Genomic DNA, 21082 nt, shown 5'->3' with positions numbered 1-21082 from the left:
AGAGCATTCCTGTTGACAATTTTGGCCTATGCTACACTCAGATGTGGTTTAAAGAAACAGGTAATCCTGTAAGTAAGAACAGGGGGATAACTGGGATGATGGACCATTTAATCATTCGGAATTTTCTGTCCCTCTGTGCCAGAAAGCAAGCCCTGAACTCCAGCCCTTGCAATGTTCATACACAGTCTTTAGAATCCACTGTGCCACTGTCAAACCAGTGAGAGCTTGTATGCCAAGCTGATACTGCAGGAACATGATAGGGCAATCGTGTACTACCGGCAGTTGATTACAAAATGTTTCCTCCTTTCTGATTATACCATTACAACTTTCAGCTTGTACAATTTGTACTAATAATTGTACAAATATATCAGTTGCTGCTAATGGAACACACAGGCTTTCTTCAGGAAAGATTATGGTTAAAGGAATTCAAACACAAGACACATTTTAAAATTGTTAATAACTGCAGCTGAAACACAAGGGCTTTCTTCAGGGACCCTGCTGAATTGCAGCTCCATATCCTGATCATGGATAAATATTATTTGAAGTTGTTTTGGGTTTGGGTTTTTTTCATTATCTAGAAACCTTCCTCTCACCTTCAAATAACACCCTGAGGCCTGGATATGAGCTGGCTATAATATATTCAGCTCAATATTAATGAAATACCAGTGCTTCTTTGATTGACAGCTCTGATAGTCAGAAACTCACATCCTCACATGACCACCACCAAGATGCCTCCTTCACAGAGCTATCAGTCAGCTGGAATTCACCCCTCCGGCTCTCCAATTTAATAAAACTCTGTTAGGATACTAAGTATTTCAAGTTTTGACTCAGCAAAGTATTTCTTTTAGATGTTTTTCCAAGAAACTGTGATTCTAGGAGTAGTATTTCAACAACATCGAGACTAGATCCAAACTGTTCCATATGCAGCAACATTCTTTTCAACAGAAACAGACTATGCATAGGCCTTTATCTTTCTTCTCTTTTGAAGAAGGTCAATTGCATCAACTTTTTATTATCAAGGATCACTCATGTGACTTTATTCTGTATTCTGTACAGCCCTATCACTGGACTCAAAACATACTGCCATTAATATCACATGGCCTACCTGAATTTAATCTTTCTTCCCTCTGACCAAACTGTCAAAACAAACGTATGTGAGTTAAAGAACACTGGAGAGATTCAGCTGCTGCAATACCAGTGTCTCAGAGATAAAGGCTCTAGAGGCAATTTTTATGTTTCTGCAAGGGCAGTAAATGCATGGTCCTGTCCCACATATCTGCAGATCATTCCATCAAGTTTCAACACTTTCAAATACATTCCTTTCCACATAAACTAATCTGAAATGTAACTTTTCAGATTTTCTTATTTTTTCTGTTCCTTATATCCACTGTTCTTCTCCAATACAAAGACAAACTTTGAAGAGATTTTAATGTCACTACCATAGGATAACCTGTGTAGCTGTTCCACCAGTGCCAGTTGAATCTTATTCAGACTCCAGACTGAGAATAGCCTCAAGGCAAAAATCAATACCTCTCTTTCAAAATCCTCCTCAAAATTCTATTGCCTTAAAATGTAAACAGCAAACTGAAATATTCTCCTGCCTACATAGCTGAAGAACAATAACTGCTGAACCTAACTTCTTAAGAAATTTACAAATTTTTCATTAAATTTTCTTCATAATTTGTAGAAATTTTACTCCTATTTAACTATTTAAATTATTTAAATACTCCTTCTGAGCTGTGAATTGTTTAAAGCATCAAATACTTATTTGGTGTTGGCTAAGTAACAGCATGACACGATCCTGCTCAGTGATGCTCTGAAAGCTGTCCTGTGTTACAGGAAAGCCCAATCAAGCCTCCCTACCAGCCAGAGATCTTCACTGCTTTCACCTGTGGAGTCATATAGATTTGTGCATAGAGGCACAACACCATCATTCTTGCTGCTGTTGACATTTGCTTTCGTTCGGGCACAAATTACTCTACAGCATAGAGGGCAGGATGAGGAGGAAGGTGTTATGAACATTAAAAACCCCCATTGACCTTTAAGCTTAAATCAGAGCTGAGCTTCTAGCAGCAGCTGAGCAGAAAGTTATGAGGAGCCTCTGGTATGTGTCCACCTAGTAACTTATCCAATTACAGTTACATTTGAAGCAAGGTGAAAATTCCTTTTGTTGCCATAAACGAAGGGCACACTGACCAGAGTTTGACAAGATTAAGTACTGACTCTCCTCTAGCATGCTCATTTAGAAGGAGACGAGAGCAGGAGAGAGAAAGTAAGAGAGAGAAGTGTGTGGAGGATAAATATGACAAATTTGAAGCCTTTTTCAGCTATTTTTGCAACTTGACGTTAAATTTGCCACGCTCTGTGAGCACGGCAAAGCAGTGCGATGCAAAAAATTCTGCAGCCTGCTTCCATTTTTCTTCTGGACTGGGCTAATTGGTTACATTGTGTCAGCCACAAAACCAGAGAATTTTCTAAGCAGTGGAATTCCTTCCAAAGGAACTTCTCTGAACATTCATTATGCTATAAGCCTTTTGATTTTCCCTCCAAAATATCTACCAAGAAAATTTCTCGAGCACATGAACTAATTGCTGTACTACCTGTTAGCTGAAAACTGTTTGATATCCCTGGTGATAGTTCTGTATTACAGAACACTATATCTTTACTTCTACAAACAAAGCAAGTTAAAAACAAATTGCATCCTGTTCTATGTAAAGCTAAAACTATTTCTCCTAAGAAAGACCAAGAATATCTGGAAGAATGGAAAGAAATTATATAACCTTCTTTTGCTATCTACCACTTCACTATTCACCCCATAAGGAGTTTTCCATGTAGCTTTCCTCCCCACATAGTTGAGGAAAGAAGAAAAGCAAATGGAAAGAGGCAGAACATCTGAGTGGTTTGCTATCTTTAGTCTTCTGAAATTATATTAATTGGCTCATCAAGCTGAAATAGCATTGTCTTCGTGTTTCTTTCTCACAGCTAGCAGCTATCTGTTGTAAAGAGTTTAGGAAAATCCTAAATGGCAAGTGGAGGTACCACATGTCTAACGGCCACACAAAGCAAAACAAACAGTATCATGAGAGTGATATGCCAGAACAACTCTATTAATTAAAAAATTACTTATATTCAAACTAATCTCTGATGTGCTGTAAGAATTATTAATGACAAACTTTTTGATATTTTAAACACACTATTTTCTAATAAAATAACCTATATCCCTCAGCTGATGCGGCATTTTTAACCATGGTGCTCAAAATTTTTAATATTTTTGAATAACTTTCCTGTAAGAAGGATACCTTTGTTGCCTAAGACAAAATTTTTTGATAATACAGTAATAAATTACAAAAACTAACCAAATAAACAAACAAAACAACACAACAAATAGGCACCCACTATTCTTAAGCCTGAAAATGTATGACTGGATTTACACAAAAGCAACTTCATCATGATTTGAGTAAACACTGAGTGACTTCCATACATAAAACAGAAATGTTTAAAGGACACACTACAGATTTTATTTCAGTATCAAAACCACTTATTGTACTTGTTTTTTCAGACTGATTTCTGATCAAGCCCTTTCAGTGCTTAAATGACTAATACTCTCTATTGAGTTAGAGGCGGAAGTCTTGCATATGAAAGGTAAACTGGAAATAGCTAAATCAGAAAGATCTGGAGAGAAATAATTCCCATATGCCTGTCTACAGAAACTTGTCTTGAACAATCTTATTTTTCTAACAGTTAGAACACTTAAATTCCAGAAATATTCCCTTTTTAATTCTTTACTTCTTTTAAAGATATGCTTCTGGTTTGGAGTCTAATGTTTAACCATTAGCTAAGTCTATTAAGTTTTTCCTCCAATAAACAAATGCTCTATCTTTCAAATAGATAAATTTCTGTTAAGTTTATTTTGGTTTGGGGGTTTTATTTTTCTGTTTGTTTTCCCTTCAATTTAGCTCTATTTAAAAATCTACTTCAATTTATTTCTCAGAATATAATAATGATGATTGAGAGAAAAGAGATTTAGAAATTTGCGGTAGCTAAATTTGCAAAACCTAGATTACTTCTGGTTCTGGAGTCAGAAACCTATGCTTATTTTGAAAAAGAAAGAAAAAACCCAAACAAATTAAAAAATCCCTTAGATTCTAACAGGTATGTTCCACCACTCCAAGCAATTTGAAAATTGACTATTCAGTTACAAATATCTAAAAGTACTTGAGAATTGCATCTGCATTTTTAACACTGTGTAACAGGACAAGGTCTATTTTAGAAAATAAAGGAGTAAAATTCATAAAACACTTCTGTTACCCAAGTTTTCCTTTCCTTCAAATAATCCTGAAACCAAATAATCCAACAGAGAACTCTGAAATACTATCCTGCATAAACTGTTTAATTCCACTGAACATCTGTTCCTAGAATTTTCTACAAGGTTAATAACCATTGTATCATCTTGACTTTTCTTCCAAAGCTTTACCTCTCTCTCTTAATGTAGATTAAATAAAGAAGTTTATTGCATATGGATCCACATATTTTGTAAAAATGTAATAATATTTTTAATATGTTTGGCTTATTTAGCATAAAGAGATCTTTTCAATCCTTCAGCCATCTTTGCTCAATGTCATTTTGTTTTTCTGGGTCCTCCAGAAGAAGGGTAAATAGAAACCATGACTTCTGACATTACATTTTCCATCCCTTCACCATATCCTCCACTTTTTTTATGAGGAGAGTGTTCACTGTTAGTCAAGTGTTCCAAGCAAGATGAATATATGAAATGACTTCAATAAATAAAATATCTCCTACATCGGTTTTCTGGTTTGACTTTGGGGGAAAAAAAACTTAAACAAGCCAAAACAGCAAATGAAATCAAAGCTAACAAGCAAACAAAATAACACCAACAGTTCAGCTGCTGGTTGAATTAATTTTCTAATATATCAGGCACTCTGTTAATTCAGACACTGGTGCTGATGGAAAGGAATCAGTCAATAAGCTAACTTGCACATTTTCAAATTAGTACGCACACCAATTATTATCAAAATCTTTTGAAAACACTGTGGTTCCTTCTTGGATCCTTGACTCTATTTCCATTCCAGTACATCCTTGTGTTCTGTTCTTTAGGTAGGGGGATTACATATCTCATGAGAATGAGGTTTTGCATATCTCATGAGAAAATTGCTGCTGTGCATTTTGGTGAGAGTTACAGTTTCCTTCTCCCCATGTATACTATACATGCCAGAGTAAACCACATGAAATAAATAAAGCCTCAATTAAACAAATAAACTTTTTGTCTCATAACTCCAAAAACATAAGAGGCACGGATCTTTCTCAAAAAGATAATTTTAGCTTTAAAAGCATTCAGTTTTATGTATAGAGGAATCCTTCTCTTTAGGCATATTTGATGTTCCCTGTGATCATCTGCTAAATAAATATACAAAGTGCCAAGTCTAAACTTGCTACATATAGAGGAAGAAACTTTTGACAAAACAGAATTAAATTATCCAATTTCAAAAAAACTGAATTGACAGCACTTTTTCTGGAGACTCAACCTATTTTCAAGTAAACTACTTCATAAAAGCAATCCAATATTCTTCCCATGTACTATATATGCTGGTAATTAATAAGGGCTTATTAAAAAAAAGGATCTTTCAAAACTAAAAAAAAATTTTTCCTCAGATGGATTTTTATAAGCATGGACTATGGCATTATTTGTTAGTGGATGTTAATACAGTACAAAGAAATTAACAGATCACTGCCCATAGTAGATATGAAGCATTCATTTTTGTGATGCCATAGAACTCTTGACAAAATCTCCAGATCTTGACTCACTTAGGGAAAATGTTTATCCAAGACATCTGAAAACACAAAATTAGATAGAGGACATCTACTTTGTTTTCAGTTAAACCCAATTATCTAAAGACAACTAGAAGTATTTTATGAGAAATATGGCTGTTTTGACTGCAGAGATACTTTCAAAAACAATTTTCAGAGTATGTATGTTTATAAGATTTTAACTCGGCCACAGAGTGTGCAAAAATAAAGTCACAGGAAACTGGGCATATAAACTCAATTATGAGTGTATAAGACAAGATTATGTGTGCCTGAAAAGAAATGACAATACAGTGTGGCATAAGATCTTTCAGCATCTCCGAGCTTGTTCTAAAGACGAAGGGAATGCAAATGTAATTATTAAACTGTCACAGGCAGTTAGAAATAATGATTTAGATAAAAAGTGAATGGCATTGAGACAGATGTCTAGCAATAAATTCTGTGAAACTCAATGAAACAAATAGAACAATTCTAGTCAGTCAAAAATCAAAATAGAAAGCCACTGAGTACACCCATAATTTCATCAGCTATTCATCAATGAAAACTTAAAGATTTTACTAGTGACGATTGTTTATCAAACTGTATTCTCTCTAAAAGCTTTAGTGAAAACCCTTAAGATCTTAAGATTCAAGATACTGTTGAGATTCAAAAGTATATTTAGGACCCTGACATGTTTGGGCAGTCAAACACTCAGTGAAATATGTAAATGAGTAACTGAAACAAAGAAGAAATCACAGAATGAAAAGTTCAACATGACTTTTGAAACACCTTTCTATAAATACCCTCAGATTCTGTGAAAGACTGCATAGCAATGTTTTATCAATATGCAGAGGAAATATGTGTTTTAAAATATGCAAAACCTCCATGTAGGGAGTCACAAAAGTAAAGTCAGAATGGGTACTTAAATAAGTGTGTGTGAGAATGAAGAGATTGAGTTGCTGGTAGCAAGAGACATAAAATTCCTTAAGGATGAACAGAGTTACCATTCAGTGCCGCCATTAAAACACCTAGGTTCTTGGGTAGTTAGTAATGAATTCTTGAGCCTTGTGATGTCTTCCAAAATATGAAAATGAGAAAAAAAAAAAACAACAGAAAGGATGGAGTTTCAAGGCCATTTTCAACTCTTGACAGCATCATTAAGATACTTCTATACTCTTCATTAACAAAAAAATAAAATCTGATTAGGGTAATCCACAAAGGAACAATAATTAACATAAAACATACTGGTGAACCAGCTGGACAAAAAATGCATATTACGAGGTGCTTTCCTTTAGGCAGAAGTCACCAAACCTACCGCTTTCCTAAAATTCTACATCATGAGAGGTGCAGGGAAAACTCAGTTTTTTTCACATAGGAATCCAGAATTTTCCTCTCTTCAAGTGAATATGTTTTCTTGTAAAATATGCATATAGAGATTTAGCCAAGAGGTAGTACTATATTTTCTGTTGGACTGCTAAAGCAGTTGGTTATGATTTTCTCAGCCAACCTCAGTAGTCATTTTAGTTATTTTGCTGGCAGTGGTTTCTTCATAGTTCTGATGCACAGCAAGTAGCACCTGGGGTTTCAGATTGACTTAGCACCAATATAGCAAGGATTTAGAGAACTGGGGATTTTTATCCCTAAAATGTTAGGAGGATATATATGCTAAGAAGTTTAAAAGAAAAGTTTTTGCTTACTGTGATCTCTAACAGTATTATAATAGAGGTTATTATGTAGGTGTTGTGCTCGTGTGTAGACTCATAGACCTCCTGGAATTCTTGTCTCTTGTGGAACAGCTGAAGGAGACTGGAAGCATTGGAAGAAGTGGTTCAAGCAAACCTTGAGGGGTTAGGATGAGGATGCATACTGGGTTGCTTATTTATAAACTATAAATTTCATAAACTAACATTAAATTTCTTCTGGAGGAGCCAGAGAGATCAAAGCATTCTTGCAAGCGTCAAAATGCAAAGTGGGAGATTGTTGCTTAACTTTGCTATACATGTCCTTCTTTAAGCCACATATGCTCATCCAAAACATTTAGATTTTATAGCGCTGATGTTGATCTAAATCATAACTTCTCAAAATAATTACACAAGCCAGATGATGACTATGAGAAGGAATTAAAATTCCAGGTTTTTTGCAGTTTTTATATAGAAATGGGACGAATCATCAGTTCTGTGTGCTAGCCACAGAAAATTACTTAATTACTCAAATACTGATTGTATATTTATGCTGCTATAAATGGTTTACATGAACTATTTTACCAATAATGGCACAATAAAATATTTAACAATTTAAAGATTACTTAGAAGCATCTGAGCATATTTGAAATAACATGGACAAGTCTTGCTCACAAAATTTCCAGTGACTGCCATCCAGATAAGATGACTGTACAATTTCATCGTTATAACATTTAGCAGGATTGACTAAGTAAAAAAATAGTTCTTCATAATCTGCTTATGAGTGCAATAAATTAAGATATAACTGCTGTGTCTTCTTTATATTACCTCATTTATTGAAACTTCATTTAAAGGTTAGAATTCTAAAATTAAAATTTCTCAGTTCTCACGTAAAGGAGAAGAAATTTAGTTCAGCAAGTAGGTTTTCTAGAACATTGTCATAAAGGATTTCTTGGTATAGCTACACAAATATATTAATTAATTAAAAAAGCTTGAAAAGTCAACAAAGAGAGAGAAAAATTCTTGTTATGCAATCTGCATGACAAGGTACACTTGATAAAAAAACTCAGTGTTCCAGAGGCTGGCACAGTTAATTTTTTTTTTTTTTTTCCCAATAAGAATGATCTTTAGCATTAGCAAGGATTTGCTTTTCAACCAGAAACAAAATTATATGAAATGAAGCAGACTATACAGAATCTTTTGGAAGCAATCAGCTAAAGGCCATGAGGTGCAACTTGATTTTAAAGAAATTAAATTTTCTGATTTTGAGATAATTGTTGTGGAACAATTTTGGTAGGAGTGTAATTTTTGGTGTACTTTTAGCCTTGTCTACTTGCACAGCATTTTATTGTAGAGTGAAAAGTGCATAATACTTGCATTACAACAGAGGAAAAATTAATACTTTGCATTACAATTGAGCCAAGACTATCTTAAAACTCTGTAAGAGAAGCAGATTTCAGTATTGACATGTGGATTGCCCTATAGAATGATGAATCTTTTCCTGAAAACACCTCATAGCATATGCTGCAGTTCTCTAGGGAGACTTCAGGAGATAAAATTCTCATAGAAAGCATGCTTGTTAAAAATAAAGGGCAAATATGCTAACTTCCAACTTGGTTGACTATCAACATAGTAATTTAGGAACCAGAGCTCCATAGTAACTGGAATAATAGTTTCCTCTCATTCTCTCAGTCATTCCTTTCCATCAAGGTGGTTTTCAAGAAGTGGTTTCAAGATCAATCAGCCAAGGTTAAGGACAGAAATCAGCTGATCAAAAATATAAAATGAAAATGAAGACTGATGAGATGTAAAAGGATATGCATGCACTCCAGAGAGACTTAATGCCCAGGCATCTGTTACAGTCTGAAGCAGCAGGCTATTCCCAAGCTTTTTCACAGAGAAAAGATTAAGATAAATGTGTGGAGACTTTTTAGGACTTGTCTCATTTAATTATGTTTTATTCCAGCTGGTAAGAGAAAAATATAATTTGTTGATGAGGCAACATTCATTGTGCTCTAATCAGTGCTTATGAAGAAATGGAAAAATAGGTGACAACAAACGCTTTGGCAGCTGGAAGCAGCACAAGAGCTTGATTTAGAAGATGTAGAAAGGAATAATTCCAAAGGGAGGATAAGGCAAGAAGTCCTAGCATAAAAAATGTGTTACAAGTAAAGGCAAATAAGCCCTTTAAAATGACAACCCATGATTTAAAATTAGCAGTTGTGGTAGTGAGCACAGTTTAATGTATATTTCCACAATAGTCACTGATACTTTGGACAGCTCAGTGTGAAAAGCACAAGAGCTCAGTAGTGGACAGTCTTAGCCAGGATAGGTTATCTGCTTCACATCTGATCTGTAAAAATGAAGTACCTCACTAAGGCAGCTGTATCTCTTCCAGTTTTGAAGATAGGTCACTTAAGAGTGAATTTCTTTATGACAGACAGATATGTCCACAGAAACAAAAAAGACCTTACTACACATAGAAATCCATCAGTGTTCAGGGAATTACTAGACATCCAGTAAATTAGGCATAAAATTATTTTATAAAAACATTTAAGGAATTTAGTCTCCAATCTATGTTTTCAAAAAAGAGACAAAAAGACATGGAAGTTTAAAATTCTGCACGAGACTCAAAAATGCAATATAGACACAAGAAAACTTAGCTGAAGATTAATTTTGAAAGTAATATATAGGAAGACCTATGCAAATAAAACATATTAAGCATTTTTCAAAGCATAAAACTGGTTTTGTTCATAATGCCTACATAGAAAGGGAAGGATCCTCCAGTAATTAATATATTAGATTTTGCAGGCCAAAAATAGGAAGTGTCTTTTTCTTGTACACAGACTGATGAAAAAGAAGGGACAATATGGATTTATGAAGTTGATACACAACACTGTAAGAAAACAGCATGTTGCTTTGAAATGGTACAATGGATTGCAGCAACAGATAGAAATAAAAAGAAATTTCACCAATTGAGATTTTTGATTATACAGATCAGAAAATGTGTAATTGACAGAAGTCCAAAAAGCAGCTGGTGTGCTTTACTGAGGTTCTAGTTTTCCTCCTAATCACATCTAAATTGTGAATTTAACTGGTATTTTCAATCCAAGAAACTAGTAAAGGCAGAGTGATAAAGGTTTGGTATTTGAATGCAGCAGGTTTTCAGATGACACAAGACACTGCTAGTAGACACAAAAAGACAATGCTACCTAGCACCAGGAAGATCTATTACTGTTGCCACAACAGGAAAAAATACTATATGAAATTCTCAGTTCACAGAAAATGAATAGACTTAGTGTCAAGCAGACTGGGTTCATAGATCGGTCATCAGCCTGTACAACAAAGCAAGGAACTTCCAGAGACTAACCATCCTAACTACTGAGATTCAACAGCAGCAACAAACAAGATACAGAGGTGCAATGCAGAATCTGTCTGTTCAAAAGTAGAATTGTCTTTTGGGTGGAACTAAAAGAGGAAAATAAAATAGAAAAGCCCTCAAGCTAGCACATAAATCTTTCCTAGCTCCTTGTCTTGTTGAGTGTGTAAAGATTACAGCTCTTTATAGATCATTCTAAAATTGGAAGGAAAATCCAATGGTCTTGCAAATTAAGAAAAGGACTGATATAGATTTATATTTCTCTTTCTATGGAAGTATTTTGAAAATTAATTCTTACGTATTCTTGAAGCTTTTACTAATTTCTTCATCTTTTCTTAAATATCACAATACCACTAATTAATGAGTGAGATCCAAGAGACACCATAGAATGGTACTTTCCATTTTAGATGTATCATGCTCTTACATGCCAACATGGTTTGGAAGACATGGTGAAACAATAACACCACAAAACCTTTGACACAAAAATGGGAGGTTTCAATTTTAAAATAAATATTCTATACTGAACACTCTGATGATCTGTAATTACAAGACATTATATCATAAAAGACATACTAAGCACTGCTCCAAACAAAGGCATACCTTATTATGAAACAGAAAGTAATTATTATGAAACACTGCTAGTTAAACATCCATTATGGAAGGATTGTTATGGAGTAGAAAACTTCTTAATAAGGAACTCTGGGTAGACCCTATTAAACTAGTGGCACTCAGTCTAGGAGTTTCACAACACCAGGACTGTAAAATACACCATCAGCTGTGCAATACCTAACCTATAATCTGTGCTGAAAAGATATACCACTATACTGCAAAGTCCTCTTCACAAACACACTTTTAAGTATCTCTCTTTACATGACAGATAAAATTTTTGAATTTTATTTTCAAACAGGTCTTTATCTTTTGAATAATGTTCTTCGTTGTTTCTGCTTAGTATTCAGCAGGAAATTCAATTTTCAATTTAGACCTGTTTCCTTTTACGAGCAATAACGTTAGAAAATGTTATCACTTACTATTAAGTCATTCTGCATTATGAATAAAATCTGTAGATTGTCTTACATAACCCTACATCTTTTATTTCTAAATGTGTTATCAATATTTGATTGTACCAGTTAAGAAATATTGAAAATCTCTAGATATGAAGGCTGGTATAAATTTATGTGTAAAAAAGATATCTTATACAATTCTACAGAAATAAAACTTCTTTGCTCAGTATAAAATATATTCTGTATTGCTTTACAATTAAGATAATGCTTCCAATTACATAAGGAATTAATGGTGCTCATCACAAAAACAGAGAAGTGAAAAGAAATGTCAGCATTATTGCTCTAATATCTGGTATTTCTATATAAAAATAAATATTCCTTCCTGTTCTGTTAGTGAGCTCAAGTGGCCAAATACCTTAATTTAAAAAATAGAAAAAAAAATCAGCTTCAAGAAAATCTATCTTTGCTAAAAAATCATGTCAAGGCACATTCTCAAAGCATAAGTAGGAACTCAGCCATACAAATCCTACTAACATTAGTGGGAGCTACCTGTCAAAAGCACTGTGCATCATGCTGAATATGTCCTTCAGTGATACCAGTAGGGTTAAAACTTTTGGACATATACATAAATATTTTATGTTTCATATTTCACAAGATAACAGTTGTGATTTATGCTTGGCTGTGCTTTCAGAGGTATCTGTATGGCAGGAACACCTCAGAAGCTATTGTACTGTCTGGAACACCTCAGAAAATATTGTACTCTTTGTTATATAGTCCACTAAAACAGGGGTCTTTCAAGAAACTTTCATGATAACCCTGGCTCTTTAAAGCAGACTTTTCAAAATGGCACACAGTAAAGTCTTCCATTACAAAATGTGTTTCAGTTTCATCTATATTACTTCAATACTGCATGTACTTCATCTACAGGTGATAAATTACCCTTAAACTGGTTTCTAAAAATATTTACTTCTTCCTAATATAGGAATGATACAACTTCTCCAAAATGAAACAGAGAGTATCAAAGAGAGATGGAGAATCCTGATACTAAATACAGCACAATAGAAAAAGAAATATATGAAGATTTTCTACTGTGAACCACAGCACAAAATCATGGAAATCTCAGGACTGAAGTGAGATTTCATTATCAACTCAAACAAAAAGACCCCATCTTATAAAAGAGATAAAAGCCAATATAGTTCACATGCATTTGATTAAAAAAATTGCAAGTGACTACAAGGGGAAAAGAGATTTCATACACTGCTCTGAGCTTTTTCTGCTGTTATGACAAACGCCAAAGCCACATGTAAGTCTGTATTTCTGTGAGCATCTGAACTCAGCCCTAGTGTTAAGAAGGAAATGGTAAACATATTGGGATTTTTTGACAAAAGATGTTTTTCTGCTCATTTGGGTTTAAAAAAAAACTGATAAAAAAGTGAGCTATATATATATAAAGTAAATTTATAATTTAACAATTCAGGTATCAAGTTCCTTAATTCTAAAAGCTCAACTAAGCTTCCAAAAACAGTGCACTCAGAGACTTTAAATTCTGTGAAGTATCTCAGGAATTTCAACTAGCAGAAAATTAAAAAATAAATATTGTTATCCTACTTCAAAGATACTAATCTACACAAATTTACAACTGATAGAGGCCCAGATTGGACATCTAGAAGTAACATGGGCAGCTAAGTACTCAAATTGAGATTGAGCACCACAGCATAAAAACAAATCAGAGTAACAAAATAAAACATGCAAACCCTGGATTTCTAAATGCAGACTTATTGGGAAAAGCTATTTAAAAAACTTTCTAGTGTCTCTATATTTTTAAATAAAAGAAAGAATCTAGCTAGCATACTCAAGACTTAGGGAAATAGTCCAGTAACAAACTGGAGACTTAGTATGGCAGTGGAGAATATTAATAGTGAGAACCCTCATCATTATCCTTCTGTAAATCATGAAGTTTAAATATAAGAGCATGAAAGTAAGAAAAGTTTTGTGACTTTTGACAATTATTAGTAAGAAAAAAATGGTAACAATTGCCAAAAAAATCACAAAAGTTGACATGTTACCTGGCTATGACAAAGAGCACACAACTGACACCCAAGTAAGCCAGCAGAATATACATCCAGATATCAGGGGAGAGAGGATTCAGGAAGGAGAAGACGCCCGGGTTTGTACCATTGGGCTTGCGGTACAAAATACTTATTCCAAGAGTCATAAAGGGCTTGGAAAAGTCGATGACCTTCTCACGAACATAGGTAATTGCCAATGGAGCAACTGCAAGGTCAGCTTTCTGTTGACAGAAATACAAAAAGAGAAAAAGGCCATAAGTCAGAAGCAACAGGCTGAAGCAGACAATAAGATAATGCAAAATACAAACTTTGTATGGAGGATGTTTGTTCTTGTACTAGGTTGCCTGAAATTTAAAATTCTTCTCTCTATAACTAAGGAAACAGATTTATTCTACTTCCTCTTTGCAAAACTGACATAGCATTTAGAAAAAATTAAAAACACTAGTACAAAGATACAAATGAAGAAAAATATTGCATCTTGCAGAAAACATGAACATCTGTTATCACATACTTTAAAACTTTATTTTTTGTGCATTTCAGCTTATGTCTTCTCTTTGTCACTCCCTCACTGTGCTTTTTAGAAGCAAATATATTTGTGAAGCATATGTGAATATACTAGTATGAGTGCAGGGAAAGAACCAGAAAGCAGTTCTTCATATTTTAGGATAAAAATGGTACAAAATGAAGATCAGTTTAAAACTGAAAGTGCTACACCTGCAAGGTTGCTGAGGATGTTCTAACAAAGTACAACTGTCCTTACTCACTTGTGGGAATCACTGCAAAACTTACAGATAGTTATTAATTAGTTGGACTACTTAAAATGAATTCATCAATTGAATGCATTTTGTCAATTAACCTTTAGTTTTAGTTATTACAAGAATAAATCATAGGAGATTAGTAAATGGCCTATGCTATTCTTTTAATCAAAACCTAATGGAAACCAGAGTGACCAAAAATCTACAGAATCTACTTCTTAATCTCTGTCAACACTAGAAATACTCCTGTGTATGCATGAATGTGTATGTGTGTGCACATACACACATAAGAAAGAGGAAAGTTCACAGTGAGAAATTTTATAGTGCAAGACCTGGAAAGCTGTAAAATAAGAATTCTTTATAAACCATACCAAAATACAGGTATGTAATGACAGAAATGGTATAGCTACCATGGAGTACTGTTACCTAAGAAATATATCCAAGTAGCATAGTTACAAATGATACCATTTTCAGAATGCCTGTTTTAAGATACAGAGATATGATTCCAAATAAAATAAATCCACACACTTATGTACTTTTTGCTCATTTGATATTGTTTATACTGTGTAACACTCAAACTTCCATGCAATGTAGCATTTCAGTGTTCCTTTTTATTTTAATTTTTATTTTCTTACCTAATACAAAGTCCTTCTATGGTCTATTCTTGTTATGAACATTTATATAATTAGATCTACTGTAGTCAGTTGCAATATGAAACTTTGTTGACACTGTTAATTTTATTTGGTAAGGGTTTACTGGTCAAAAAAATTACATGCATTTCATTTCCATTGGTATTAAGAACTTATTAATCAAAACAGCAAGCCTTAATTCCACAGTGGATGACTTTTTATAGATTGCATATTATTGATGATATTCCAGCTGATGTAGAAAGAAAATGGTAAAGTAAGAAACCAAAACTAATTTGAATTAAAAGTTATAGGTCAACATGAAGAAGTTTAAAAACATAACAACCCAATATTAGTTTGTGAGGCAAGTAGCAGACCTTAACCAAAGAGTCTGAAGGCAGCTGACTAGAAACTGTTAGAAGAGGCAGCTTCCCAAAGACAGATAAATTAGATCTTTTGGAAGGCTATTGGTAGATGTGAATTTTGGTCTTATTATATTAACAGAACCTTAATGAATAACAAATAATTTATTTTAATAAATACCATGGAAAATCCAACCCTTAACCATTAGATGGAAACAAGAACATATGCAAATGAACATAGGTTGTAACTATCTCTAGTGGAGCCAAGTTGCAGATGAAATTAGAAGAATAATTGATCAAGAAATAATATGTCACATATGACAGAATAGAAATGATATTCCAATCTGAGACGACAGATATAAAATTTATGTACATAACTTGACATCTTAAGAGTCTCTTCAAAGGTGAGTAGCTCTGTTTGAACTAGAATACCACCATAAGAAAAATTAAGCATCTAACAAAAAAAAAAAAACAAAAAAAAAAAAAAAAAAAAAAAAAAACCCAAAAAACCAAAATTTGGAGTCTTTAATACCTGAGGAAATGACTAACTTGAAAATGTAATGCTACCACACACAACTTTTGTTAATATCATTTATCTCAAATCATTAATTCTCCTGGAAATTCTTTCATTCTGAAAAGAGCACTATTTGTAAATATGAGAAAGCAGGGGAAGCAGGGGCCATGTTTGTAGAAGTGCAGTACCAGTTCTCCTACGCTCAGTTATAATGAAGATATAGAAGGAAGAGAATCATCTTTAATTTACTTCTAGCCACAAATAGGGGAGGAATAGTGTAAAATTAGTATTTTATCAGTTGACATTTAATAACATTAACAAATTAGTGTATCCTAACATGGCTTTTTGATAAGTTCTATTACAAAGAATATTTTTCTCATTTGGTAATGATAAATTATTCCATTTTTTGTAATGAAGGTATGCATGCTTCTAATCTTTAAATTAATAAAATGTATATCTATCTGAAAACACAATCCATAATAGCACTTAACTATTTCTTGAGATGACAAAAATTTTTATAAGAGCATCCAAGGATTGGTGAGGTAAGCTAGTTGCCACAAAGAAAAAATCTGCAACTAAAGGTTACAATAGTGATTAGAAACAGTCTGACAAGGACATTCCAATGCGAGGCATGGTCCTGAGCAAAATGGAGGAGTTGTACAGCCTAATCTATGATATGTAGAGCACTGCACTGCAGATAATAAGCTGTAGTTGTGCATCCTCTCCCTGCCTGTCCCAACCATCCCTCAGGAACCCAGGAGCTCCTGATAAACCTGGACCAAACCAGCTGAGCAATGAAGCACCCCCTTGATCATAACAGTAGGGCAGTAAAGAATCCCTTGAAAGCACCAGAAGCTCATCCATGATACAGGTAGGAATAACCCTGACCATAACACCTACCTGACCAAGGTGGGGACAAAGGATAAACATTCACTCATGTATAAAGCTTCCCTGTCTTGCTACCACGTGCACTTGTAGGACGCTCATTCACCAACATCTCAAGGTAACCCTGATTTATTTCTGATACAGAAGTGCCTAAGGTAGGCTGAAGTCATCCTCCTTTGCTTCGTCCCTTACATTTTACTTCCAAGCAGTTTGTTCAGTGACTGTTTTACATCAAGTAGTATTCAAAGAGAAAAAGGGAGGACATTTTTCTTCATTTGTACAGTTTAAATTTGGCACATAACCTCTAAGAAGAGAGATTTTAAAATCATACTGAATTCAATCTATGCTTGCAGATAAAAATAATTTCGGCAAGAAATCTGCACTTTAATGCTGAGTAGTGTATGGCCATAGCATGCACAGAAATTTGGTATTTGCAGAAAATGATGCTTTTTCTGTGAAAATTAACTCTATAAACCCTGGAGAAACAATCACAATAATTTTGGGGGAAATAGAATCTTTAAAGAATTTCATAGTTTCTACTAATAACACCAGGGAAAGGTAAAACAAACACCAGTTGAATTTTCTATTGCTGATAATTTTATGAAAAGCTTTTGTCTCACCTATTTTGTTGAAAAAAATGAAGAATTTAAATATAATCTAGACACAGAAATAATAAAACGGCTAATAGCTATTTTTAATTAGACACTACAATTATACAATACTTCACCAAAATATCTGAGTATTTCAAACAGTGTGAATGGAGTCTTCTGGTAAGAATTTTGCTCCTAACATTTTGCATTGATTTAGCAACAATTAATGTTTATACTATAAATGCAAAGGGAATCATACACTATTGATTCTCTGTTGTCTTTTCAGTCAATCAGTACAATCATATTGTAATTGTATAATATGCTCAAAACTACACATACACTGAAAAGACATTTAAGCAATTTTACTTCTCTACAGGCAGCAATGCACTTATTACCTGCAATTACTCTTGAAAATAAAGGAATTTGCCTTTTTTTAAAAGAAAAACTTAATACAGCTTTTGTTTAATCTACTATGTTTCCTCAACCTAAAACCCTAAGTCAATATGTAAATTTCTTCAGGTCAAATTTTTGAGACTGTTAACCTGAGTTGAATTTCAGTTATATTCCCTTTGGAGAAAATGCATCCTCAAGATAAAAGAGGAAGGTTAAAGCACAGCTTCAATTCTTTAAACCTGTCTAACACATTCATAATGCACAGAGACCTTATGCATTATTCTTGTTCACAGAAGTGCATTTCTCTGCCACTCATTTGAAAAGATAAGATCTGTAATTTGCTTTTAAGCTTACAGTCTATCCTAAACTGCCTTGTTCATGCTGCTACATTATAGAAAATTTTATACCCCACAAGAAATTTTAGTCTTATCACAAGATCTTCATTTCCTTTGAAACCACTAGGAACTTATTAGGGCTTTATCGCTATTTTTATTATAACTAGCCACTTAAATTACTTTGACAGAAATTGTTTCTCTACTGCCTTTTACAGGATCATAGTACAATTCAAGTGGGGAGAGATCAGGAGGTGTCTAGTGCAATTTTCTGTTCAAAACATCTACATGGATGAGACAGTTTTCTTTTGCACTTTACTCAGTCAGTGTTGAAAAACTCCAAGGAAGGTGACTACATGACATTTTTAGATAAGCTGGTCCACTGCTTGTCTATCCACAGAGTGAAAAAGTTTCTACAGACAAGCAGTGGAGCAGGCTGCTTAGAGAGCTTATGCAATTTCCACCCTTGGAGGTTTTCAGTTTATGTCTGTTGCCTTTGGTCTTCCTGCCAGGCTCCTCTGTGAAAAGCCCATATGGAGCTCCTTGATAACCTCCTCACAGGTCCTGGAAAGCTGCTGCTAGAAATTATTACCTTTGCCAAATTTGAGTAACGTACCATAAGGTAAAAAAAAAAAAAAATCCAGATTTGATAGCTGAATTTGTCATATCTTTTTATTTTTGGTATCCTGATAGGTATAATTTAAACTTAATTGCTAATAATATCCCTTATAGATGGAACAGTAGCACTTGCTAATTTATTAACATAATAAAGTACTTTAACATAAAAAAGAGAAATATGAAGACAGTTTCAGTAGATACTGGCTCACCTAATACATATGTTTGCAACTGCTGAGATGCTTCTCAGTGTTTGTTCAGCAACTAACAAGAAGTCACTGGAAGACAGGTGGTTTACTCAAATTCATTTCATTGACAGTAATATTGCACAGCGATTTCATTTCTTTAGAACCTCTTGTGTCAGCATGGTTAATTCTTTTCTTGGCAAAGTCTTGAACAGCAGTGGTAACTAATGGTTTTTTCATCTACTCTCCTTTTAGAGAGGATCCTGGTCTAGAAATCAACAGGATCATTTACTTAGAGGCAGATTTTTTTTTTTTAAAGGAAAAAAATTTTGTAGAGGAAATTTGCATTCTGTCCACTACCATTAAAACAGCTTTTGATATTAATTCAACTAGGCAAAAACGGAATGTATGGAATGCACAGAATCCTTCCTTCAGTGATTTAAACAGGATAAAGCATATGTTTTGATCAACATAGTGTTGTCTAGAACTGACTTTTGGTATTGTTTTCTGTTTGCTCCTTTGTTATTACATGAATGTTTAGTTAACAAAAATTATAGTACTAAACCAGCAGGAGGTCTCTAATTAGTTAATTTACATTATTTCCTCTTTTTCAGGGTTGTGCGAGTCAATTGTCATTTGCCTATGCCAGTTTGGATAATATTTAATAGCTGAATAGATGTAATATGATTACTCAATAAAAACATATATAGTTTCTGTCTGTTGATTTATAATACACTTTCACTAAACTATTTTGAGCCAACTTCAGTCTAGTCAACAGGTAAGCAAATTCTCTGTAAAAGAACTAGAGACAGTAGACCATGAAACTATATGTAGCAGGAACATGGGTAACTATGCATTTCAACAGTAAAATAAAAGTTTTTATGACTTAATTTCAGGAGTTTTGTACAAAGGTTTATTCTAATTGTTAGAAGAGCAGGATTCACATACGCCCAGAAAGAAGAAATTGTCAAAGAAATTAAAAAGACTGTGTGATACTGTGGCTTAGAATTCAGGAGAGGGAGACTCCTCCATTAAGAAAATAAAATAAAATAAAATAAAATAAAATAAAATAAAATAAAATGAGAATAGTTACAATAAAATGTTAGAATTCTTCTTTACTGTTTTACACGCTCTTTCTGATGTTGTATTTTTGTACTAGAGATGTTTGGCAAACATTAAAATTACTAGACATCATGCTGATACACACCTTCTTGAGACAAAGTACGCAGGTAATGTTGATTCCTTTTTTCTAGAAAAGATTTTTATTGTTATACTTTCCAGATTTAGTGCAACTTCCTGGAAGCGTCAGGTTTTTTCCCAGTTGCTAATCAGCTGTCACCTAGAATTTCAGTTACTGCACTCAAGGCAGAAAAATTCCTAGATCTTTTAATTTTGACATGATTTCTGTTCTCAAATGGATGGGGTTTTATAAAATTGTTTTGGTGAACTCATTTAATCACACAATAAATTTTGACTTGTATCAAATTTGACTTAATCCCATTTTTCTGTATTACATTGTCGTCTGCAATTTTTCACAATGGAATCAAATAACATTTTAGCATATCATTTGGATGGAAGTAGATCACTGCAGAATGTGCCACCTCTTATTGATTAACAATACTCAATTAGCAATTTTTGAAAGCTATAATTTCATCAGTTTAATTAATTAATGGATTAAAACTTATTAACATGAACAAAATCAACCTCCTGGAATTCTCAATTAATCATTAGATTGCAAGGTCTTAGACTTAACTGAAATTGATCATTATTATAAACAATAACAAAGAAGGTCCTTTTACAAACAGAAGTCAAATAAAAAATAGAATTAACATGATTTTCTTCCTAAGACACACATAATCAATTTCATTTCATGTATTTTGGACTTGTGTAAGGCT

General features: G+C 33.6%; 1 protein-coding gene across 4 annotated transcripts in view; it reads right to left on the bottom strand.

Moving 5' to 3' along the window:
* Positions 1 to 21082, bottom strand: part of GRIK2 (glutamate ionotropic receptor kainate type subunit 2) — a 352900-nt gene that overhangs the window by 116253 nt on the left and 215565 nt on the right. For all 4 annotated transcript variants that reach the window (XM_054280406.1, XM_054280404.1, XM_054280407.1 and 1 more), the window contains one exon: positions 13928 to 14151. In XM_054280406.1, coding sequence (XP_054136381.1) covers positions 13928 to 14151 — 224 coding nt within the window. The remainder of the gene's footprint in view (positions 1 to 13927; positions 14152 to 21082) is intronic.

The sequence above is a fragment of the Melozone crissalis genome, unplaced genomic scaffold (genome assembly GCF_028551555.1).
Source record: "Melozone crissalis strain CALT ecotype California unplaced genomic scaffold, PUWL_Pcris_2 ptg000027l_1, whole genome shotgun sequence".
Taxonomy (NCBI): domain Eukaryota; kingdom Metazoa; phylum Chordata; class Aves; order Passeriformes; family Passerellidae; genus Melozone; species Melozone crissalis.
Note: the sequence above shows the minus strand (reverse complement) of the source record. Positions and strands in the feature narration are given on the sequence as shown.